The 26,944-nt window shown below is 37.0% G+C and overlaps 2 protein-coding genes across 3 annotated transcripts; both read left to right on the top strand.

The window, feature by feature from the left end:
- LOC126817297 (zinc finger protein ZFP2) lies at positions 1 to 22,254 on the top strand. Its single transcript, XM_050544144.1, has 2 exons — positions 1 to 60; positions 19,304 to 22,254. Exons 1-2 carry the CDS (start codon positions 58 to 60, stop codon positions 21,053 to 21,055), a joined length of 1,755 nt encoding a protein of 584 aa, XP_050400101.1. The 5' UTR covers positions 1 to 57; the 3' UTR covers positions 21,056 to 22,254.
- On the top strand, positions 76 to 7,581 carry LOC126816846 (uncharacterized). 2 transcript variants are annotated; one of them, XR_008787549.1, is made up of 3 exons: positions 76 to 226; positions 621 to 7,053; positions 7,448 to 7,581. XR_008787549.1 is itself a non-coding variant. In XM_056099576.1 (2 exons), exon 2 carries the CDS (start codon positions 772 to 774, stop codon positions 6,757 to 6,759), a length of 5,988 nt encoding a protein of 1,995 aa, XP_055955551.1. In that variant the 5' UTR covers positions 76 to 226; positions 621 to 771; the 3' UTR covers positions 6,760 to 7,575. The 2 variants fall into 2 exon arrangements, 1 of the variants encoding a protein (XP_055955551.1); XM_056099576.1 differs by having other exon boundaries at positions 621 to 7,575.
- Positions 22,255 to 26,944: the final 4,690 nt, after the last annotated feature.

The raw sequence follows: 26,944 nt of genomic DNA, 5'->3' as shown, positions 1-26,944 counted from the left end.
GAGATTCACTGTTGTTTTTTTTGTCGCGAATCAGTGACGTAGAAGCAAATATTCAGCATGGTAAGTGTTCTGTGCTTTTATTTGCCTTTATAATTTGGAGTAATCTCTCTTGGACGTAATTGAACGTCTCCGGAAGTTGGTCACGGCGTGGTCGCTAGTACACGGCTTAACATTCAGCTTTGTTTCTAAATGTATCTTTTGTTTGTTATCTTCATTGTGTCACGGAGTAAGTAAACAACAAATACTTATAATTAATGCTATGTTTATAAGATGGCAGCAATTAGGTTTCTGTTATTATTTAGTTGTGTCAAAGTTACGTTGTAATGTAGGCCTATTGTTATTGTGCATGTACGGGAAATGTAAATGCTTTTACGTGTTGGAATATTTTAAAGTCGAGCTTAATTTAGTATGTTATTACTGTACATCATTCTCATAAACCAATTGTGTATTTAGTATGTTAATGGTTTAAACTATGTCGTTTAGTATTGAGTAAGTACGACGTTCAAACTGATTCTAAAAACTACGGAAAGCTATTCATGTCATCTCAAATTCAAGTTTGTATGAAAAGTAGTTTGTATTGATCTTTGTATAGAACTGTAAGGTTTTATTTTTTATTTCAGCTTTTTACCACACATGATACACCTATGTACAACACTCGTAGAAGTTCCAATAAAGCTCAGAACTTGATTGGTCACTTTGTGTTTTGGTGTCACTGGTTATACTTACTGTAAGGCTCCGCGCTGAGACAGAATAGTAAAAAGTCCCATCAACATGGCAGATGCAACAAAAGATACAGTACTCTCAAATAGTACGGTTTCAACCACCAAGATAGGTCGTTTGAGAAATCTTACAGAAGAGGGCCTGTCAATTTACATCGAAATCCGTGATAAACTTTCGGAAGATGTCGACAACTCATGGAATAAAGTAAATGCTGTTATTCTTGAACTGGAAGTGGAACACAAGACTTTAAGTCGATTGTGCTCTATCGAGGAAGCCCTCTCAAACTGTTTGGCAGCTTATCGTGAAGCATCCACCCAATACACAGATTTTCTAAGGAGGAACAGGTCCATCGAAAGTAAAAGAGAAATGGATTCCTATCAGGCACTCATAGAACTTCGCAGAGTGAGAACAGATACTGCCTTCACTACGATAAACTTGCGTAAGCAATTACTGTCTTCAGAGACATCTTCAAAGGAGTCCATCTCTTCTAAATCTAGTCGGACTTCATCAAGAAAATCAAGTAAAGGGACATCTTGTGCCTCAAGTACTTTGGCTCGTAAACGTGCAAAAGCTGAAGCCGCTCGAGCAAAAGTGGCATTTACGGAAAAGGAGGCGGAGCTACGGAAAAATCAAGCTATGTTAGATGAATCTACTGCTCGTAAAAAGGCTGAAATGCAAGCAGACATTGACATGTTGATATCTCAGAAAGAAGCTGCGGCAGCAGAAGCTGAACTTCGAGTATACGAGTATGAAAATTGTCGAATATCTGATTTTGACGATAGTCTTCCAAAAGTTGTAGAAGATTCTGTTACGCGAACAAAAAAATTTGTGGCTCAACAAGCTGCATCCCACACTTCAGAGACTATCAAAAACAATACATACTTACATGCCGATATCCCAGAGTTCTATCCATCTGATCAGCATCAGCCACTAACTCCGGTAGTTCAAGACCCCACGTCGGATATAACACGTTTTCTTTTACGGAAAGATTTACTTTTTTCTCGCTTGTCGAACTTTAATGATCGCCCAGAAACGTATATTGCTTGGAAATCCAGCTTCCTTAATATTATGGATGAACTGCATGTCACTGATTCGGAGCAAGTGGATCTACTTGTTAAATGGTTAGGGTCTGAGTCCTCTAAGCATGCTGTGAGTATAAGAACAGCAAGTGCAAACAACCCAGCTAAATGTCTACAACGAATTTGGCAACGATTGGAGGATAGGTATGGAGCACCAGAGATGATCGAAGAATCCTTAAAAAACAAACTCTCTAGTTTCCCCAAACTTACAAACAAAGACACAAAGAAACTCTATGAACTCTCTGATCTTGTGTCGGAAATAGAGTCCATTAAGGATAATGAAAGGATGAAATCTCTCTTTGGCCATTATGATTCATCCACTGGCGTGACTCCAATAATAAATAAGCTACCTTATTATTTGCAGGAAAAATGGACATCCACAGCCGTTAGCTACTTAAAGAATCACATGTCTGTTGTTTATCCTCCCTTTAGTCATTTTGCAGAATTTCTCCGGGAACAAAGCAGAATTCGGAACAATCCTAGCTTTTCGTATGAAGTGCCTCAGTTCAAGAAGGAACCGAAGTATGTAGAAAAGAGCAATTTTCTCGTGAAGAAAACTGACACAGAAGAGGTTCAAAAGCCGCCATCTTCATTAAATAATACTTCGAAGTGTCCTTTGCATCAAACGGATCATTCTCTGAATAGATGTCGAGCCTTTAGAAGAAAACCCATGCAAGAAAGATTAAAATTCTTAAAGGATAACAAGATCTGCTTCAGATGCTGCGATAGTATATCGCATGTTCAACGTGAATGTAAGAAAACTATACATTGCCCAAAATGTAATAGTGATGACCACCCACTGGCTCTACATGCGGACCCTCTTGCGGTGGATCCGCCAACAACTACTTCAAATCATGGCGGGGAGAGTTTTAAGAAAGTTAGTTCTTTGTGTACTCGTATCTGTGGACAGTTCCCTGGAAAGTCATGTGCTAAGATAGTTCTTTGTAATGTATACGCATCAGATAAACCAGACAAAGTAATTCGTCTATATGTTATGATAGACGATCAAAGTAACAGAACCCTTGGCAGTCCTCGTTTATTCGATCTCCTTGCTGTGAAATGTGAAGAGACTGAATACGTACTCACTTCCTGTTCCGGAAAAGTCAGAACAGCAGGAAGAAAAATTAATGGTATCGTGTTAGAATCTCTTGATCAAACGGTACAACTAGATCTTCCGACGATCATTGAATGTAACCAAATGCCTGACAACAGGAATGAGATTCCTACTCCTGATGTGGCTCGGAGTTATTCACATCTACATGATATTGCCCATCACATTCCACCAATAGATGAAAATGCCCACATCATATTACTGATTGGTCGTGATGTCATTAAAGCTCATCACGTCTTGGATCACCGTATTGGACCAGCAAATACTCCGTATGCGCAGAAACTGCCAATAGGATGGGTTATAATTGGTGAAAGTTGCCTAGGGAGTGTTCATGTACCAGAGGTGTTAAACGTAAACAAGACTAACGTTCTGGAGAATGGTCGTACAACCATGTTCGATCCGTGTAATAATCGCATAAAGTTGCAAGAGACATTAGATACTGTATACTGTGACAGAATGCAGTTGTTTAAAATTCCTGAATGGGATTCATTTGGCCAGAACATATTCCTGAAGCAGAAGGATGATGATAAGCCAGGTTTATCCGTTGATGACAGATCCTTTCTGCATATCATGGACGCAAGTTTCCGCCAAGATGTAGATGGTAAATGGTCATGCCCACTTCCATTCAGGGAACCAAGACCTAGATTACAAAATAACTACACCCAGGTGTTAAAAAGGGCGAATATGCTTGATAAATCCCTGCATAAAGACCATGTGAAGAGGGGTCATTTCATCGCCTTTATGAACAAGATGTTACAGAATGGGCATGCAGAAGTAGCGCCACCACTTCAGAAGAGTGAGGAGTGCTGGTACCTGCCAATATTTGGCGTTTATCATCCAAGAAAACAGAACCAAGTCCGCATCGTTTTTGATTCTGCAGCAAAATATAATGGCATATGCCTAAATGATGTATTATTATCAGGCCCTGATTTTACCAACAGTCTGTTGGGCATCTTAATGCGGTTTAGGCGTGAATCTGTGGCGGTTATAGCGGACATCCAGCAGATGTTCTACTGCTTTAAAGTGGACCAACAACACAGAAACTACTTGCGTTTCTTGTGGCACGAAGAAAACAATATCGACAACCCTTTAATTGAATTCCGAATGTGTGTGCACGTATTCGGCAACACAGCTTCGCCAGCTATTGCTACTTATGGACTTCGGCTTGCAGCAAAACGTAGCACTCTTGGTTCGGATGTCACCAATTTCGTAGAGAACGACTTTTATGTAGATGATGGGCTTTCATCATTTCCAACCGCACACCAAGCCACTGATCTGATTAAAAGGACCCAGGAAGTTCTAAAAGTAGAAGGGGGCTTAAGACTTCACAAAATTGTGTCGAATAGAGAGGAAGTAATGACGTCTTTTCCACGAGAGGATTTGGCCACGGATTTGAAAGATCTTCCGTTAAACGTTGAAGCGCTACCCACACAACGTAGTCTCGGGGTGGGCTGGAACTTGGAATCAGATATGTTTTTGTATCACATCAGAACTGATGAGCAACCTTTCTCAAGGCGTGGAGTGCTGTCAACAATCAATTCAATCTTCGACCCTTTGGGATTCCTAGCTCCCGTCGTCATTGAAGGAAAGAGGCTCTTACGTGAACTCATCAACAGCACCCGTGATTGGGACGAACCGTTACCTTCTAATTATTTTGCTATCTGGGATCAATGGACGACCTCATTGCAGGAACTACGTGGACTACGCATACCTCGCACCTATTTCTCAACCTCATTTGGTCAGATTAAGGATAAATCAATACATATCTTTTCTGACGCTTCCGAAAAGGCGATAGCTGCTGTTGGATATGTTAGAGCGCCATGTCAGACTGGAAACTTTGAGTTAGGCTTCATCCTTGGTAAAGCAAAGTTAGCACCTTTACATGGAAATACTATACCGCGATTAGAGTTATGTGCGGCCGTTGTTGCAGTGGAAGTCGCTGAAACCATCTCAAATCATCTAAACCTCGATATAAACAATTTTTCCTTCTACACAGACAGCAAAGTAGTTCTAGGCTATATTTACAATGAAAAAAGAAGGTTTTTCAATTACGTTGCAAATCGTGTGGCAAGAATTCGACATTCTACACATCCACATCAATGGATATATACTTCCACGAAGGATAATCCTGCAGATGAAGCGACGCGTTCTGTTCAAGCATCTGCGATGCAGACTTCATCTTGGTTAAACGGTCCGCAGTTTTTGTTGAAGAATCACAATGCTGTTATTGAATCTTTTGAAGTGCTAGAGGCTGAATCTGATAAAGAAGTCAAATCTGATGTGACAAACTTCAAGACTCGTGTATCCGTCTTGAGTCGACTAGGAACCCAACGTTTCGAAAAATTTTCCAGTTGGACTAAACTTGTTAAGACTATTGCTCGTTTGAAACATGTAGCAAGAGCTTTTAAGAAAGATAACATGTCTGATACTTCACATCTAATTTGGACGTCGTGTACTGTGATTGCCTTTGATGATGCAGAGGAATTTGTTATTCGTGAAGTTCAACGAGAAGTGTACGAAGACGATTTTCAGTTTCTCAGTTCCGGGAAGCAACTTCCTAAGTCAAGCTCACTAACTAAACTCTCACCATACATTGACAAAGATGGATTGATGAGGATAGGGGGTCGTTTGGATTACTCCAACATCCCTGAAGCGGAGAAACATCCAATTCTTGTTCCTGGAAAACATCATATCGCAACATTACTGATCCGTAATTTTCACGAACGTGTTCATCATCAGGGAAGGCATATTACAGAGGGTGTCATACGTTCAGCAGGTTACTGGATTACGGGAGCCAAGTCGCTCATATCTTCAATTATAAGTAAATGTGTTAAGTGTCAGAAGCTTCGAGGAACGCTAGGAAGTCAGAAAATGGCAAGCCTTCCATCAGATCGCCTAGAACCCGGACCGCCGTTTACCAACGTGGGCGTTGACTGTTTTGGTCCATGGGACATTGTCACCCGTCGCACAAGAGGAGGACAGGCTAGCAGTAAGAGATGGGCTGTGATGTTTACTTGTTTAACGTGTAGGGGCGTTCACATAGAAGTAACTGAAGAACTCAGCTCCTCCTCATTTATAATGGCACTGAGACGTTTTTTAGCGATTCGTGGTCCCGTAAAGTTATTCAGGTCTGACCGAGGTACTAATTTTATTGGTGCATTAGACGACATCGGAGTCAAAGCTATTAATGCGGAAGATGTTCAAGTAAAGGAATTCCTCAATAGTAATGGCGCTGCCTGGATCTTCAATCCTCCTCACGCCTCGCATATGGGTGGAGTATGGGAACGTGTTATTGGTATTACCCGGAGGATCCTAGACTCTATCTTACTAGACGTTCCAGGGGGTCAGCTTACTCACGAGATGCTGGTTACTTTTCTCGCTGAGGCTTCTACAATTATTAATTCAAGGCCTTTGGTTCCGTTAACATCAGATCCCGGAGATCCAACTCCACTAACTCCATCGCTGCTATTGACTCAGAAACCTCAGCAAGTTACCGGGATCATGGAAACTGTGGGTGATAAAGACATCTTCAAGAAACAATGGAAACGTGTGCAGATATTAGCAGAAATGTTTTGGAACCGTTGGAGGACTCAATATCTGCAAACTCTTCAAACGCGACGTAAGTGGAGCGAAATACAAAGAAATATTTCTTGTGGGGATGTCGTGCTAGTTAAGGATAAACAGGTTGCAAGAAATATGTGGCCTATCGGAGTTGTTGAGAAGACCTACAGAGAAGCAGATGGCCTAGTGCGTAAATGTGATATTCGTGTTATCCGGGATGGACAACATGTGGTTATATATACTCGTCCTATAGTAGAACTTGTTTTGTTAATACCTGACGAGTCCTGACTTTAGAATGTGTATTCGAAATCTTTTAAGGCGTTAGTCCTATGAAACCGAAAATTTTGATATGTAAGAGTGGTATTATTGCATGTACATATGTATCAATTCATGTGATGACAGATAGTCATCAGACGGGGAGTGTTCTGTGCTTTTATTTGCCTTTATAATTTGGAGTAATCTCTCTTGGACGTAATTGAACGTCTCCGGAAGTTGGTCACGGCGTGGTCGCTAGTACACGGCTTAACATTCAGCTTTGTTTCTAAATGTATCTTTTGTTTGTTATCTTCATTGTGTCACGGAGTAAGTAAACAACAAATACTTATAATTAATGCTATGTTTATAAGATGGCAGCAATTAGGTTTCTGTTATTATTTAGTTGTGTCAAAGTTACGTTGTAATGTAGGCCTATTGTTATTGTGCATGTACGGGAAATGTAAATGCTTTTACGTGTTGGAATATTTTAAAGTCGAGCTTAATTTAGTATGTTATTACTGTACATCATTCTCATAAACCAATTGTGTATTTAGTATGTTAATGGTTTAAACTATGTCGTTTAGTATTGAGTAAGTACGACGTTCAAACTGATTCTAAAAACTACGGAAAGCTATTCATGTCATCTCAAATTCAAGTTTGTATGAAAAGTAGTTTGTATTGATCTTTGTATAGAACTGTAAGGTTTTATTTTTTATTTCAGCTTTTTACCACACATGATACACCTATGTACAACACTCGTAGAAGTTCCAATAAAGCTCAGAACTTGATTGGTCACTTTGTGTTTTGGTGTCACTGGTTATACTTACTGTAAGGCTCCGCGCTGAGACAGAATAGTAAGATAAGATTTTATTGTATCAAATCGAAAGAGAAATGGAGTTTAACGTCCACTCGACACAAACTAGGTCATTTCGGGACTGACAAATGGTTCAATTTTATTTCAATAATTCGCTTTCGCGTAGGAGTCTTTAGTACTCCAGGTAGGGCTATGAATGCTGTGACATCATCGTGGCTAATTTTCATCGATAACGTCAAAATCCTGGACACGAGTTACAAAACTCTAATTTGTAAGCAGATGTCTGTACTTAAAATTATAATGATTTATATGGTATGAATCAGAATTGAATTAGCCTTCCAATGGTGTTATTTATATTTTGGTACGCTAATTACCTGCCGAGAAATCGGCCGAGATCAAGCTTCCATACAATAAGCTACTATACAATAAGACCACTCACCATACAATAAGGGACAATCAAATCAGCATACAATAAGGAATTCGCTGGATGACCAAGACTTCAGTGAAATCACATGCTCCGTATGGGCTAATCCGAGCCTTCGATGAATAAAATAAATTGAAAGTAGTCTATTTTTAGTAATTAGGTTATTGTCTGATGGCGACAAATTTTTTGCTCTAAATAAAAAGGGCCAGAAAATTATTTATATATTTGGAGAGAGCAATAAACAAGCTTCTCAGTAATATGATATGTAAAATTATGGCTGGAATTTCGTACTAAGAACCGTATTTTGGCATTGAATACCCCCCCCCCCCCCTTCCCATTCATAATCATAGTAATAAAGTTTAGTACAACCCAAATTAGATTGTTTTTTTAAGGTAAGTAAATATGAATGTGCCAGAAAATTATTTATATATTTGAAGAGAGCAATAAACGAGCTTTTCAGTGATATGTAGCATCATTGCTGGAATTTCGTACTAAGAGCCGTATTTTGGCATTGAATACCCCCCTTCCCCCTTCATAATCATAGTAATAGAGTTTAGTACCACCCAATTTTGATCGTTTTTTTAAGGTAAGTAAATATGAATGTGCCAGAAAATTATTTATATATTTGAAGAGAGGAATTAACAAGCTTTTCTGTGATATATAACATCATGGCTGGAATTTCATACTAAGAACAGTATTTTGGCATTGAATACCCACCTCTCCCCCCTTCATAATCATAGTAATAGAGTTTAGTACAACCTAACTTTGATCCTTTTGTAAGATAAGTAAATATGGACGTGCCAGAAAATTATTTACATATTTAGAGAGAGCAATAAACAAGCTTCTCAGTGATATGTAACATCATTGCTGGAATTTCGTACTAAGGACCGTATTTTGGCATTGAATACCCCCCCCCCCCTTCATAATCATAGTAATAGAGTTTAGTACAACCTAACTTTGATCCTTTTGTAAGATAAGTAAATATGGATGTGCCAGAACATTATTTACATATTTAGAGAGAGCAATAAACAAGCTTCTCAGTGATATGTAACGTCATTGCTGGAATTTCGTACTAAGAACCGTATTTTAGCAATGAATAACCCCCCCCCCCCCCGTCCCATTCATAATCATAGTAATAAAGTTTAGTACAACCCAAATTTGATCGTTTTTTAAGGTAAGTAAATATGAATGCGCCTGAAAATTATTTATATATTTGAAAAGAGCAATAAACAAGCTTTTCAGTGATATGTAACATCATTGCTTAAATTTCGTACTAAGAACCGTATTTTGGCATTGAATACCCCCCCCCCTTCATAATCATAGTAATAGAGTTTAGTACCACCCAACTTTGATCCTTTTTTAAGCTAATAAATTTGGAGAGAGCAATAAACAAGCTTTTCAGTGATATGTAACATTATGGCTGGAATTTCGTATTAAGAACCGTATTTTGGCATTGAATACCCTCCTCCCCCTCTTCATAATCATAGTAATAGAGTTTAGTACCACCCAACTTTGATCGTTTTTTAAGGTAAGTAAATATGAATGTGCCAGAAAATTATTTATATATTTGAAGAGAGCAATAAACAAGCTTTTCAGTGATATATAACGTCATGGCTGGAATTTCGTACTAAGAACCGTATTTTAGCATTTAATACCCCGTCCCATTCATAATCATAGTAATAAAGTTTAGTACAACCCAAATTTGATCGTTTTTTAAAATTAGTAAAAGAGTTTAGTACCACCCAACTTTGATCGTTTTTTAACGTAAGTAATTTGGAGAGAGCAATAAACAAGCTTTTCAGTGATATGTAACATTTTGGCATTGAATACCCCCCCCCCCCCACTTCATAATCATAGTAATAGAGTTTAGTACCACCCAACTTTGATCGTTTTTTAAGGTAAGTAAATATGAATGTGCCAGAAAATTATTTATCTATTTGAAGAGAGCAATAAACAAGCTTTTCAGTGTTATATAACATCATGGCTGGAATTTTGTACAAAGAACCGTATTTTAGCATTGAATACCCCCCCCCCCCATTCATAATCATAGTAATAAAGTTTACATATCACTGAGAAGCTTGTTTATTGCTCTCTCTAGATATGTAAATAATTTTCTGGCACATCCATATTTACTTATCTTACAAAAGGATCAAAGGGGGGGAGGGGTGGGTATTCAATCCCAAAATACTGTTCTTAGTACGAAATTCCAGCCATGATGTTATATATCACAGAAAAGCTTGTTAATTGTTCTCTTCAAATATATAAATAATTTTCTGGCACATTCATATTTACTTACCTTAAAAAACGATCAAAGTTGGGTGGTACTCAGTGATGGGATTTTGCCCGTATATTCCGGACTTGTCCGAATCTTTTTTCCAAACGCCCAAAATTGTCCGACCGGGAATATGCCCAATCGGACATCAAGACATGGTGAATAATATTCAAAATTCCGAAATTCATATAGTTTACTGAGTGTATAACTACCACTCAACCAGATTATCGTCGATAATACGCTGGATTGATTAGGTAATTAAGTGATCAACGTATTTATCGTGTTATACGGTCTATAAACATACCTTGATTAACTACTTTATCTGCCTTGATTGACTGACTTATTCCTTTGTCGGACAATTCATCAATCTAATCTTAAACGGAAGCCATTGTTTCCCCTTTGTCGGAATATTCATCAATCCATTATAATTTTAATCTTCGTTTGTTAACCTCGTGGTTTCTGCATTGACGGACATTTTAATCGCATTGATGTGAGCCGACAATATGTATAAACTAGTCATAGAAGTCACATATTGTAAGAGTATATAACGCCCAGATCAATAGACAGTCATTATAATTCGTCTGCTATATCACTTCGGTGGAAGCGAGCGTTAAATAAAGCTATTTCACACACACATATATCCGAAAAATATTAGACATTTCTAGCATGCTTTTACAGCACTCGGGAAACCTTGGCAGATTCTGTTACTCTACATCTAGCTTCGACTGCATGACGGTAAGTGATATGTACCTACGAACTTGCCGGTTTTAGAAAGAAGTTATCAAAATTGCGTCGTTCAAAGCGTGTTTAGAATTTTCAGAGCAAAGTTGTCCTTGTTTGAAGAAAATCTGATTAGGTACATATCACTTACCGTCATACAGAGGGGCTGTTTGTAGAGTAACGGAATCTGCCGAGGTTTGCCGAGTGCTATACCGGTATTAGAAATCTCGCGAGCCGCGTGAAATTATGAAATGAATACGTGACTAAATTCACGCTTCTAATGCCGAAGAAAAGATTCTATTTTGATGGCATATTCTCGGATTTACGATCATATTTTGAATGGGGTTTATGTTTTTAAATAAAGAAATAAGTAACCTAGGCAATGTTGACGAATATGTCGATTGAAATAGTGTAAGTACTTAATTGTTTTAGACGATAGCGCGTGCTAGCGATTATTTAGCGGATGGTGTCATTCCTCGGGATATCATATTCTTACCCTCTGTATATAAGTCGTAACGGAGTTTAAGACGAATGCCGGACTTCTGCTGAAAAATGTAGCGACTTATGACCCGAAAATACGGTAATTTTGGAGGAATTTGAAACAGTACAGATCGGCAGCAGTCGGAACGCTTTCATTCTATTGTATTACGAATTTTGTAGGAATATTACTGACATAAATTTGAATACCGTACGGGAATTAAATATGAAAAATAACTAGGTGCACCTATTTTTATATTACGGACGAATTTGAATATTTTGTTTACACGTGATTTTTGTGTGTGGTCTAAAAACTGCCATTTTAAATAACGATAAGAGTTATGTCCCTTTATTTTCGGTAAAAATGTCCGACATGAAAAATTTTGAAATCCCATCACTGGTGGTACTAAACTCTATTACTATGATTATGAAGGGGGGAAGGTGGGTATTCAATGCCAAAATACAGTTCTTAGTACGAAATTCCAGCAATGATGTGACATATCACTGAAAAGCTTGTTTATTGCTCTCTCTAAATATGTAAATAATTTTCTGGCACGTCCATATTTACTTATCTTACAAAAGGATCAAAGTTAGGTTGTACTAAACTCTATTACTATGATTATGAAGGGGGGAGAGGTGGGTATTCAATGCCAAAATACTGTTCTTAGTATGAAATTCCAGCCATGATGTTATATATCACAGAAAAGCTTGTTAACTGCTCTCTTCAAATATATAAATAATTTTCTGGCACATTCATATTTACTTACCTTAAAAAACGATCAATGTTGGGTGGTACTAAACTCTATTACTATGATTATGAAGGGGGGAAGGTGGGTATTCAATGCCAAAATACGGTTCTTAGTACGAAATTCCAGCAATGATGTTACATATCACTGAAAAGCTTGTTTATTGCTCTCTTCAAATATATAAATAATTTCTGGCACATTCATATTTACTTACCTTAAAAAAACGATCAAATTTGGGTTGTACTAAACTTTATTACTATGATTATGAATGGGACGGGGGGGGGGGGGGATTCAATGCTAAAATACGGTTCTTAGTACGAAATTCCAGCAATGATGTTACATATCTCTGAAAAGCTTGTTTATTGTTCTCTTCAAATATATAAATAATTTTCTGACACATGCATATTTACTTACCTTAAAAACGATCAAAGTTGGGTGGTACTAAACTCTATTACTATGATTATGAAGGGGGGAAGGTGGGTGTTCAATGCCAAAATACGGTTCTTAATACGAAATTCCAGCCATAATGTTACATATCACTGAAAAGCTTGTTTATTGCTCTTTTCAAATATATAAATAATTTTCTGGCACATTCATATTTACTTACCTTAAAAAATGATCAAAGTTGGGTGGTACTAAACTCAATTACTATGATTATGAAGGGGGTGGGTGGGTATTCAATGCCAAAATACGGTTTTTAGTACGATATTCCAGCAATGATGTTACATATCACTGAAAAGCTTGTTTATTGCTCTCTTCAAATAAATAAATAATTCTCTGGCACATTCATATTTACTTATCTTACAAAAGGATCAAAGTTGGGTGGTACTAATCTCTATTACTATGATTATTAATGGGAAGGGGGGGGGGGTATTCAATGTTCAAAAACGGGTCTTAATAGGAAATTCCAGCGATGATGTTACATATCACTGAAAAGCTTGTTCATTGCTCTCTTCAAATATATAAATAATTTTCTGGCACATTCATATTTACCTATCTTAAAAAACGATCAAAGTTGGGTGGTACAAACCCTATTAAATAACGAGGGTAGGGGTATTTAAAGTAAAAATACGGGTCTTAATACGAAATTACAGCAATCCTGGTACGCATCATTTAAAAGTATGTCCCTTTTTCCTTGGCCTTTTCAAATCTGTAAATAATTTTCTGGCACACTTAAATATACATACCTGAAAAAAGATTAAAGTTGAAGGGAACCGGGATATTTGAAGTAAGAATGCGGGACTTAATCCAAAATAATTATATCTATACTGAGAATTAAAGTCAATCCTTTCTTTAGTTTATACCTTATTTGTTTTAGGCACAATGTATGTATACTTTTTTTTAAAAAATTTATCAAAGTTAGTTAGACTTAGCCTGCACTAACTGAATACGAGTAATGGGATGTGTCGAGTGTTTAATGTTAAAATAAAGGTCTTAATACGAAATTCCAGTTATCGTGTAATACATCACCGGAAAGTTAGTTTCAATGGCTCTTTGAATATACTTGTTATTTTCTGGCACATTCAAAATAACACACTTTAGAGGAGATAAACCCCTTTTTATTTTGAGCAAAAAATCCGTCGCTATCAAACAATAACGTAGTTACTAAAAATAGACTACTTTCAATTTATTTTATTTATCGAAGGCTTGGATTAGCCCATACGGAGCACGTGATTTCACTGAAGTCATGGTCATCCAGCGTATCCCTTATTGTATGCTCACTTGATTGTCCCTTATTATATGGTGAGTGGTCTTATTGTATGTCTGCGATATCACCTCGGTGGAAGCGGACGTAAATACAACTAACTACTACTACTTATTGTATGGTAGCTATTGTATGGCAGCTTGATCTCGGCGAGAAATCGTCCGTTGAAAAGCGTTTACGGCTTATTGGGAGATTTTCTCGTCGTAAAAATTAATGGCACACAGATTTTTACGATTTTCTAATTTTGTAGACTATTTTTAGTCGTTTCGTAGCTATAGGTGATGCACCGCAGAACTAAATTTAATGTCCAATCAAAAAGAGGAAATCCTAAAATTTATTATTCCGCTTGCGGCAAATTTCTAACCGAATTAGAAGCCAAGATATGCTAAATTGAAGGAAAGATTTGCTTTTTAATAATGTTTAGAAAATAAAATTTTTACACGCGCACTCGGATTTGTGAAGACGAATATGTTTTCTACCAACTGCAAAAAAAATTATACTAAAATATTCATAAATAAATAGCTACGACCGTGATATGCGAGTAAGGGTCAGCGTCAATTCTGTTCACGAAATCCAGGAGGCGTGGCCCGATTACGGCGGAAGTTCTTTCGAGAACGCTTACAGAAGAAGATTGTGCAAAAATGTAAGTATGCAGATCCAACTTATTCGCAAAACGATGTTGGAAATTCATTTCTACACTTTACATTGTGTACAATGACTGTGTGCGTGTGTGGCATAAATTGATATTTATGACTCATTCAAAATGATGAAACCGTTACGAGAGGACGTAGCCCTATTCATCCAGTATTATGACACGTATGTCTGTCTTCAGTAAAAAACAAAAAAACGTCTGGATGGTACGGTCTTCCCTTCTTTCTTTTACCTTTTTTAATTTTATTAAGGCCCAATTTGTAGTTTGATTTTGACCAATGCAATTAAAATACATGTTACATTTTTTTGTTTTTAGCTTCTAGTAGGCTAGGCTAGGTCTAGATCTTTTTATTGTCAGTTTTGTACTACTAGGTAGGCCTAGCTAGGCAAGTATTGAAGTTGGTAAGTTTACAAATTACAATGTTATTGTGTAGGCCTTGTCGAGTGAAATTTTTTAATATAAGCTTTTTTGAATTAAAATTTTTAAAATTCAGTACGACACTTGGTGCATCATCTACCGTAGTAGATCTACCTATATTTATTTTTGCTGTAAAGGTATAGTATAGCAGATTTGCAAAAAAAAATATGGCTTCACCTGATTTTGATAAAATTGCAGTCAACAATATTATTTGAATTCCATTGGAAAATTTTCTGAAAAGTTAAATATTTCTACAAAAATAGAGCAAATTTTGAGCAAATTACAAATTGAAGCTGTTTATTTTAATCAACTAAAATTTGGCTTTATTATTGAATTATTAATATTACAGTATTTTGACAATATTGATCAATGTAGGGGCCTACTGATCATTTAATTGCTACCGGTATATCAGACAAAAATTCGGATTCTTTCAATGTTGAAAGTTTGAGGAAGAAAATTGGACGGGTGAATGATAAAAGTAAGAAATTGAACTTGAAGAAGAAAGATATTGCTACATATAATCAATATTTAGATTCTGTGTTTGAATTGATGTAACAATACATGTATGAATTGCCGGTATATCCAAAAACATTATGCATCTTTTAGATAGTATTATGTTTCTCTGTACATCATACATTATTTTTCAGATTAATCATGGTTAAAATTGGTTTAAGTTTAGTGGCTCGTCTAGATAAGTATTGTTGTTCTAATTTATGTGTTCCTGGTGATGTGAGGTTTTTCGGAAAAGGGGGGATGAAGGCAACAAACCCGTCTCAGGCTCTTGTTTCTAACCTTTTGTCCTGATGTTGTGTTTATTCATTTAGGAAATGAAATGAAATGAAATGGGGGTTTAATGTCCTACTGTTTTGCTCCGAACTGGGCTAATGAAGACGGGCATACGCCATACAGTGTGCTATGAGGGTAATTTTGCCCGGACAGCGGCACTACGGCCTACTCTTATATCGAATTCCAACTGTCAAGGGATCTTTTACGTGCACGCCAATGTGTACACAGGACCTCGGTTTTTCGTCTCATCCGAATGACTAGACAGCTGTCCTTATCAGGCCCTCCGTCCTGCATCACTGACAAGGGGGAACCACGCCGGAAAATCTGGATGAACTTTCTCGGCCAATGCAGGGATTGAACACCCGACCTCCAGGCTAGCGAGCCAGCGCCTTACCCACTTAGCCACCGTGATCCCCTATTCATTTAGGTGGCAACGACATCTGTGTTTCATCGTCCCCACGTCCCCACGTGCTCTTGTAGTAAGAATTAAGGCAGTGGGCTGCAGACGTGTATGTGGGGAGTATTGTTGAGCGGAACAATTTCTTAAAATCTCCCGGTCTTACATTAGACTTGTATGAATCCCAAAGAGATGGCAATTAACCGTCTTTTGTATGATCGTTTCAAGTCTTTTTTTGTATTTTGCAAAAATATTAAGCTTCAGGATGATTTTTTGACCGCCAAGATCCATTTCAATGACAAAGGATTGAAAAAGTACTATCATCGTATTCGTTGTGTGTCTTTATCGTCATAAGTGTTCATTATACCGTGTGTTATGTAATTGGTCTCTTGTGTGTGTTGTCTGTGTAAGTGTTGTCCTGTTTAAATCCGCCGTGGCCGGTCCCAAGCCCAAGCTGTGAAAGGAGGAGGGTTGAGAATAGGACTACAAATACCTACTACGTAAAACAACATTTTGTGGCAGTAAAAAACACCAAAATAAACAGTAAAACTAAAGGATATATTGCAAATACTTATGTGAACAAATAAGTAAAATAATCATTAGTTTGATGCTTTGATTCAGTACTATTTATACAGCACAATTTTATATAAATATTGCTCTTTATAATTACATGTAAAATTTGTTTGCTAGTGGATTTGTAAAATCTGTTGATTTTCTTGCATGGGAAGAAAAAAACGCAGCTTAATATTAACTTTATCCTTAATTTCACAAGGGTCACTATCATTACTAAAATGTAGTAAATAGAATGACTGATATTGTAAATATTTTAATTTGACTGACAAAAAACGGAATTTAAATGATTATAATGTTACTTAGCATGTTCACTGAGCAACCACCAAAGATGATCAGTTTTGTAGAAAATATTCAGAATCTTACAGATTTTTACTCAGATTAATCACATTTGTGGTCTAAGGGCAGTGAACTCTGCACCTATTACCTCCCTTGGATTCATTAATGCTAATGCAACATTGCATGACTTTTCTATCACAGAAAATACATTTAAACATGATACTTTTTGAATTTTTTTTTAATCCTTAGTTATATTTGTCTGGTCTGTTATTACTGTAATGGTTTAAGAAGTGCAAAAGTGTTATTTTTGAATTGCTGTTTATATTTGCTTCAGTTTGATAAGTTGGATGATTACATTTGTTCAGTTTTTTTTTTTTTGGTTTGCGATAAAATAGTTTGTGGACGCTGGCAGCCATCTTGGATTTTCCATCACCTTATTTGCATATTTGCATCACCATGATTCTTATTTGGTTAGATGTTGTATTAATTGTTTATTATTCTGTAAATGTAACTGGAATTTGAATATAAATAGTTACGATTTCAACAATATTACGCTTTTTTTGTCTTTAATTTATTCAAAATGGCCGACATCGTGGTCGACCTATGGTTTTTTTCCCTGTCATACTTTAGAGCGTCGATTGGGTGTCCGTTGTGCCAATTTTCAGCAAGATCGGATATTTTGTCCAGGTATTATGCATTATTATGTGCTTCTGATCTATTGTTAATTCCTGAATTTTGTGCCATTGACCCCTGTGACCTTTCAGTCTATTTTGACTTTCTCTATATAAAATTTTAGACAAAAAGTACCCCGATTCACCGAACATAAATGTCCATATCTTGGCTTCTAATGGAGATATCTTCAATCTATAAAGTTTTATGCTATTTAAATGTAACTTTATCAAATAAGCTTATTTGTAAATAAATCCATTAATAACTCAATTTTGCATTCATAGCCCTACACCAGGGTGCCTCGAGGTTTCGTTCACACGTAACCTCTCGGTTCTTTAAGTCGTCCTTTCTTAGAGAAATGAGCCACCGAATTGTTGGCGCATCAAATAGCCACGAGCTGAAAGGCGTCAGTCGATAAATTCTAAATGCATGTCCTACCTTATTGTGTTATCCACCTCTGAACAACAATAACACTTACTGACAAACAAACGTTGTTCAGTGAAACAGGTTTATCCAATATCACATACACACCAACATTTCTTTCAGTCGCCATTTTGGGATAGTTTGACCTTTTTTTTGACGTCATATCCTCCGCATTAAAATTTGAAGACCCCTATTTTACCCGAAACGAAGTGTATTTTTGAACAATATATTTATGGATTGCGTATATGTACTGTTTTTGTTACTTTTTAAATACATGTAGCTCAAACCCAAAGAAATGTATTAAAATAATATACGGTCAGCTATTCAGTGCTCACGCATATCAACAATCACAAGGGAAAACCCCTGTAACGCAGTACAGACAATGACATTATTAGCCAACGAAAGAAACATTTATTTTACATTATTATAGAATTTATACGGCATCCGATTAATCGGCACCGATACAATTTTTGGTTAGCCGATTAACCGATTCAAGAATTTTGTAATCGTGACAACACAAGGAATAACCACCAGATAAATACTTTTCTTCGAACCCATCTTTAATATATTACAGGCAGCTAATGATGTTATTGCAAGAAACTAGAAACTAATGATGCTATAACTTTTATATATATTACAGGATGCTAATGATGTTATAACTTTTATATATTACAATAAACTAATGATGTTATAACTTTTATATATTACAGGAAACTAATGATGTTAGAACTTTTATATATTACAGGAGACTAATGATGTTATAACTTTTATATATCACAAGAAACTAATGATGTTATAACTTTTATATATTACAGGAAACTAATGATGATATAGCTTTTATATATTACAGGAGACTAATGATGTTATAACTTTTATATATTACAGCAACTAATGATGTTATAACTTTTATATATTACAGGAAACTAATGACGTTATATCTTTTATATATCACAAGAAACTAATGATGATATAGCTTTTATATATTACAGAAAACTAATGATGATATAACTTTTATATATTACAGGAGACTAATGTTGTTATATCCTTTATGTACAACAGGAAACTAATTATGTTATACATTTTATATATTACAGGAAACTAATTGTGTTATAACTTTTATATATTACAGGAAACTAATGATGATATAACTTTTTTATATTACAGGAGACTAATGTCCTTTATATGTTACAGGAAACTAATTATGTTATACATTTCATATATTATAGGAAACTCGCGATGTTAAAAGATTTCACACGCAAAATAAAGTAGTTGAGGTAAAAGGAAAAAGTAATGTAGATGAATTTTGTCATTTTGAAGAAGAAAAAACTGAAGATATTGAAACTTGCTATCAGTATAATTTGTGTGATGAAGAATTTAAGTCAGAATCTGATTTAGAAAAACACTGTGAAGTACATGTTAAAAAAGAGAAAACTGATGATGTAGATGAATATTGTCATGTTAAAGATGAGAAAACTGATGACATAGATGGATATTGTCATGTTAAAGGTGAGAAAACTGATGATGTAGCTGAATATTCTCATGTTAAAGGTGAGAAAACTGATGACATAGCTGGATATTCTCATGTTAAAAGTGAGAAAACTGATGATATAGCTGGATATTGTCATGTTAAAGGTGAGAAAACTGATGACATAGCTGGATATTCTCATGTTAAAGGTGAGAAAACTGATGATATAGCTGGATATTGTCATGTTAAAGGTGAGAAAACTTATGATGTTGATGGATATTCTCATGTTAAAGGTGAGAAAACTGATGATGTTGGTGGATATTCTCATGTTAAAGAAGAGAACACTAAAGATATTGAAACAGTTCATGAGTGTAATTTATGTGATGAGAAATTTAAATCTGACATTGATTTAGAGAAACATTGTGAAGTACATCATAAATTAGAGTTCAGTTCTTGTGACAGTAGTGAGTTGAAAGCATGTAAGGATGTTTGTAGTAAATCAGTCATCCCAAATTGTATTCGACAGAGACACACAGAGAATTGTACTGGAGCAAAACTATATAAATGTGATGTTTGTGATAAATCATTTTCTAGACGTGCAGTTCAACAGCGTCACACAAGAAAACATACGGGTGAAAACCCTTATAAATGTGATGTTTGTAGTAAATCATTCACTGAAAATGGTAATCTACAGTCACACATTAGAAGCCATTCTGGTGGAAAACCTTATAAATGTAATGTTTGTAGTAAATCATTCACTGAAAATGGTAATCTACAGTCACACATTAGAAGCCATACTGGTGGAAAACCTTATAAATGTGATGTTTGTAGTAAATACTTCTCACGAACTGGTGGCCTACAGAGAATTCATACTGAAGAAAAACTCTTTGCATGTGATTTTTGTAGTAAATCATTCACTGAAAGTGATACTTTACAAAGGCACACTAAAACTCATTCTGGAAAAAAATCCTATCAATGTGATGTTTGTGGTAAATTATTCACTGAACGTGGTTATCTACAGAAGCACACAAAAACTCATAGTGGCGAAAAACTTTATCAATGTGATGTTTGTAGTAAATCATTTTCTTATAGTAATCGTCTACAGGAACACATGAGAATTCATACAGGTGAAAAACCTTATAAGTGTGATGTTTGTAGTAAATCATTTACTAAAAGAGATACTCTACAGACTCACCTGAGAATTCATACAGGTGAAAAACCTTATAAGTGTGATGTTTGTTGTAAATCATACCGACATATAGGTGGTCTGCGGCAACACACAAAAACTCACACAGGTGAGAAGCCTTATAAATGTAATGTTTGTCGTAAATCATTCTCGGAGAAAGGTAATTTACAGCGACATATCCGAATTCACACTGGTGAAAAGCCATATAAATGCGATGGTTGTAGTACATCATTTTCCGACAGCAGTGCTCTCCAGAAACACAGGGGGATTCATACTGGTGGAAAACTTTATCATTCACAAAGAGTGGAAGCGTACACAAGCACATAAAATTCATACTTAATAAAAACCATATAATTGTGATGTTTGTAATAAATCAATTGCCCATGTAGTAGTAATGTACAGAAACACGTAAGGACTTATACTGAAGTGAAATTGAAGAGGTTGGACAGGTGTTTCAACTCTTTGTCAGGTACACATACAGGTGGAGTATCGAAACTACACCTCTGACAGACCATGTAATCTAAGCATTCTCCTGTCTTGGGATAGGGGCTATACTATATACCGGAAAACACCGAAAAACAACCGGAAAACACCATGTTATACTGAATACCGGAAAACACCGGAAAAACACTAAATACCGGAAAACACACTAAATACCGGGAAACACCCTAAATAGCTAACCCAGAGCCTGGTCCTCTGGAAAACACCGGAAGAACCTAACCCTAACCCACCACTGATCTTCTTAAACCTAACCCTCACCCGCGCCAGGCTGATGTAAACCTGGTTCAAGATATTTCCCTTATAGAGATAATCAAATCACGTCTGTATATATAATTTTGTTCTTTACAAATTCTATTACTCTTATTATTTCATAATGTATGCCTTATATTTTTATATTATAATATTTGTTAGCCTATGATGCATGTTCTTCTTGATATTATATTATCTTTTATGTTATATGTGCCATTTAAATAGTCTCCTAAAGCAATGTATATAAATATTAACAACTTTAGTAAAAGTCCATCGACTAGAATTGCATCATAAAATTTAAACTCAGCAGTTTCTATATTTATGTCCATACTTAATATTTCCTCGCCTTAACTGATTCTCCCAAGTAGACTGGCCTATTTGTTCCATCAATAGCTAAAAAAAACCGCTTAATTCCCTATTTAAATCATTAATTTCCATTATTCAAAATCCTTTCACTGTAATCACTCCACTGATCGACCAATCACCAATGCAAACACGGCAGAAATTTAAAATTAAAACATCCATTATCTTTTGATCAAATCCAATCAAAACAATGAGCTACCATACTGAATACTCATCTTAATCTGTTCAATTTACTCATCACTTCAATTAAAGCCGCTACTTAATCACCCGCTCAATAACTCACAAACATATCACTCATGTGTTTAATTAGAATCAGGGCTTGCCCATATTAATTTTGATTGGCTTATCTCTTTTTGATGGGTACAAATAGGCCAGAAAGTTTCAATTAAGTTAGACTATCATCGCTTGATAAAGGATACCACTCCGAAATGTGCATCGCGAGTTAATCGAGGAACTTCACTACTATATTTCATGTAAGATTTTTTTCTTTTTGTATATTTATTGTATATTTTATGTAACACCCACGCTTTTGTTATACTTGTTAAATTCTTTTTCTTTTTTGAATTGAATTATTGGGATTTAACCAATAAACACTTAAATTCAAACGATTTATTGTATTTTCACAGTTACTATTCTTCCAATTTCATTCCGTCACGTTACAATTTAGGGAATTTACTATAAACGCTTGAGCACAAGCCTTAATCAATCCGCCATTTAATTCCCCATTCTTTGTCTTAGCATCGCCGAATATCTGGCAAAGAACATAACTACATATATATTAGTTTAACTTGCATTTAGGTCTTACATTCACATATTACAGAGAACAGGTCCGAGCACAACCTATAGACATCAATCCGCCATTTAATTCCACATTTCTTTGTCTTAGCATCGCCGAATATCTGGTAAAGAACGCTTGAGCACAAGCCTTAATCAATCCGCCATTTAATTCTACATTCTTTTTCTTAGCATCGCCGAATATCTGGCATAGAACAAAACTGCATATATATTAGTTTAACTTACATTTAGGCCTTACATTCACATATTACACCAGATATATTACAGAGAACAGATCCGAACACAACCTATACACATCAATTTTTGTTCCCCTCTATTGTCTCGTCTCACCCATTTGCATAATTACAAACACCTTCCCCAACCATCTACCAATGGACTGGCCTCAGTTAAGAAATAGATTCCAACCACCGCCAGGCTTCTACCAACCACCACCAGGATTCAACCAACCACCACCTGGGTTCCACCAACCACCACCTGGGTTCCACCAACCGCCACCTGGATTCCACCAACCACCACCTGGATTCCACCAACCACCACCGGGATTCCAGCGCCGACGAAACCAGGGCCTACCAAAGGAGCGCCAACCAAACCAACGTCTACCAAAGGAGCGCCAACAACCCCAAGAAAATGCAGGTGTCGTGAAAGCCTTCTTTCAGGTCCTCCAATGTCTCCACCACTTGACCAGTATGGAGAGCCAGGAGAATGGAACACCAACCAGAAGTTTCACTTGGAAGATCCAAGACCTGAATAAGTTTGTGAAGCCGGCCATGAAGACGCCTACCATAGCCACTATCATTGAAACATTGAACTTGAAATGGGCCAAGGACGTCGCCTCATCCCTGTCGACACACTACCGAGCCATGCTAGCGGAGAAACTGGAGTACTTGAAGTCACGTCACTTTACCAAAGATGCTGTGCAAGAGTACTCTAGCCACGCCCTAGCATGGACCAAGAAGTCCTACGGCAAGCGACTTCAGGATAGTGTGAAGACAGATTTCCACCGCCTACTGTCCACGGTCTCTAAAACTGTCACGCTCCTCCCCCATCACCCATGCACATTACACACAACCTTCTCCGGGACACACCAAAACGATACACACCCAACAAGAGAAAATTATCCCCTGGAGAAGGCACTTGCATTAACACTCTCTCGAAGCGTGCAGCTAGATCAACCAGTTCGCCCCGGGTTGTGTCTGGTTCACCTACTTCCTCGGGATCTATATCGCCACTAAATGCGCTTGTCGACTGTCTGTCCCCTAGATCGCCCATCATTCCTAACCCTAGAATCGCCACCAGATCTTCCGCCAGATGTAGGCGATCACTCAACCTATCCCTAAAGAGACCTCACAACTACAAAGGTAAAGACGAGAAGGATTTATGGTTCCTACCACCCGTCATGGCAAAGACCCTGGTTATTGGGTCCTCTAACCTGGCTAGGATTGCATCCTTCCTCGGGGACTGGGAGATCCATAGCTATTCTGGAGCCAAGATCAGCCACATCAAACAGATACTCCAGAACTACATGGGTCCTGCACCAGAAGAATTAGTGGTACACGTCGGGCTCAACAACAGGGAGGAAAGTGGACCAAGGATACACGAGCAGATGCTAGATCTACTCAAGATGACCAGAGCAGCTTTCCCAACAACCAAGCTCTTCGCCACACAGATCCCCACTTCTTCCCGACTCCGACAAGAAAATCCGATCGCCTACCAAAACATCACCAGCTACAACCAACTGATCTCCACTGCACCTTCACCAAACGCCACCACATTACCAACCTTCAAGGGCAAAATAGAACTGAAAGGTAACGACGCAATCCACTGGAGCCCAGACACGGCCAGAGAGATCATCAACTGCTGGATGAGGAATTTAAACTAGGATTAGGGAAAAGGAATGAGAAGCCGTCTTTAGGACAGACAGTTGTCAATTTGAGCGACAGACTTCTCAACCCCCTAGAAATGAACATTCTTGATAAAGGCCTTAAATTCATCCCAACCCCCACAATAACATCCATAGACCCCATCACCCAGGCAACCGATCGCTTCCAAAGAACACTTTCGTTGACTTATTTTTTTAGGAACAAACCCGGCAGAGGTAAAAAATTATTCACAGCAAAATCCACATGGAAACCACCTAAAAAGTCATTATCACCAGCCATCCTAAAAACTTTCGACGAAATGAATATAGAAATATCATCCATTCAACCACAGTCACAAAAACCAAATCTCAACCGAGGAACTAAAACGGCATTGAACGCCCTTAAAAAAGACAAAAACATAATAATTAAGAAAAGCGACAAAGGCTGGTGTTGTGTCATAATGAATCGCGCAGACTATATCTCAGAGGCAGAAAAGCAAATAAGTAATCCTATACATTACACTAAATTAGACCAACCCATCTTTAAGGACACCGCAACTTTAATAAACAACATCTTATATGAATTGCACGATAAGGAATACATAACAGCAAAACAATATGATTATCTATCTGCTAAATCTGACTGCCGACAAAGACATCTCTATACACTACCAAAAATACCAAAAAATCCAGAAACAGAATGGTTTATACCTAATAAAATACCCAAGGGACGCCCAATAATATCAGACTGTGGCAGCGAATCATACAACGTATCACAATATATAGACCATTTCTTATTACCACTAGCATGCCAACACCCATCCTACCTTAAAGACACTAACGATTTCATTCAGAAAATCAAACAGTTAAGAGTCCCCGAACACACCATTTTAATATCCATCGACGTACAAAGCATGTACACGAACATTGATAATAACACAGGTATTGAAGCAGTTAGGAAAGCATTTCTTAGGAACTCGCAGGCATCCAGGCCGGACGAAGAAATCCTCAAACTACTCGACATTTGTCTGAGGAGTAATGACTTCGCTTTTAACGACCAAGTATACCTTCAGTCTTCCGGAACTGCGATGGGAAAACGATTTGCCCCGAGTTATGCAAATCTCTTCATGGCGGAGTGGGAAAGGGAAGTTCTGCCACTCTGTCCATTAAAACCAGATTTCTATGGGCGGTTTTTAGATGACGTTTTCATAGTCTGGACGTACACACTAGACGAATTTTGGACGTTTTTCAACATTCTGAACAATCATCATCCATCTGTCAAATTAACCGCAAATGTAAGCCATAACAGCATAGATTTCCTTGATACTACCGTGTTTAAAAGTAGCAACACCAAAATCACAGGCCAATTGGAAACTAAAGTATTTTTCAAAGAAACCGACACACATCAATTATTGTTCAACAGCTCCTTTCACCCAAAACATACATTCTCTGGCATCATAAAATCTCAGATTCTCCGTTTTCATAGGATATGTACTCAGAAGACCGACTTTGAATCAGCATGTACATTGGTATTTAACAAACTAAGGGAAAGGGGATACTCCAAACGCTATCTACGACGTATAAAAAACAACACTCTCGCTGAGCTTGCCGCCAAAGAAACAAATAATATACAATCAGCAGTCAAAACCAAGATGTCAAACATGCAAAATCCGACCATTTCCATAACAAAACATCTGGCACAAAATTCCCAATATTAGACCAACTTTCATGCAGTAGTTCAAACATAATTTATCTAATTTCATGCAGAAAATGTGACAAGCAATACGTAGGGGAGACTCAAAATGCACTTAGGGAAAGAATTAACGGTCACCGGTCAGACATAGTCACCAAAAAAGACAAACCTGTCTCAATTCATTTCAACCAACCGAATCATGACATTTCTGATCTCATTGTCACGCCAATAGAAAAGACCAAGAGCGACTTTGAAACTTCAGAAGAAATTAAAACGTTTAGGCTAACTAGAGAAAAATTCTGGATTGACAAATTGAAAACAACAGCCCCCCTAGGTTTGAATATTCATACGGCTAGCGCAATAGCTCCTTTTGTAGTTTCATTTAGCGCAAAAGCAGCAAGTGCATCCAAAATCATCAGAAAACACTATACTGATCTCCAAGAAAATTACCCGAAAATATTCACACAGAAACTTATAATTACACATTCTAAAAATAAAAATCTGAACGACATCCTAGTGCACAGTAAATTAGATTAAATAAGACCAGTCTCCACCCTGACCCAAAACAAACCATATATCAAATCCTATCCCTAACCGTTAGTAAATAAAATCAATAAGATATAAGAATCCCTAGCCCTAACCCGGTGACGTGGAACAAACATGATTTTTTAGAAAATCCAATCCGTAGTAAGAAACACACTAATGTGGCTCACTCCCGAGAGCCTCAAATTTATTTTCTTTTTTCTTCAGAAACAAT

The sequence above is a fragment of the Patella vulgata genome, chromosome 1 (genome assembly GCF_932274485.2).
Source record: "Patella vulgata chromosome 1, xgPatVulg1.2, whole genome shotgun sequence".
Taxonomy (NCBI): Eukaryota; Metazoa; Mollusca; class Gastropoda; family Patellidae; genus Patella; species Patella vulgata.
Note: the sequence above shows the minus strand (reverse complement) of the source record. Positions and strands in the feature narration are given on the sequence as shown.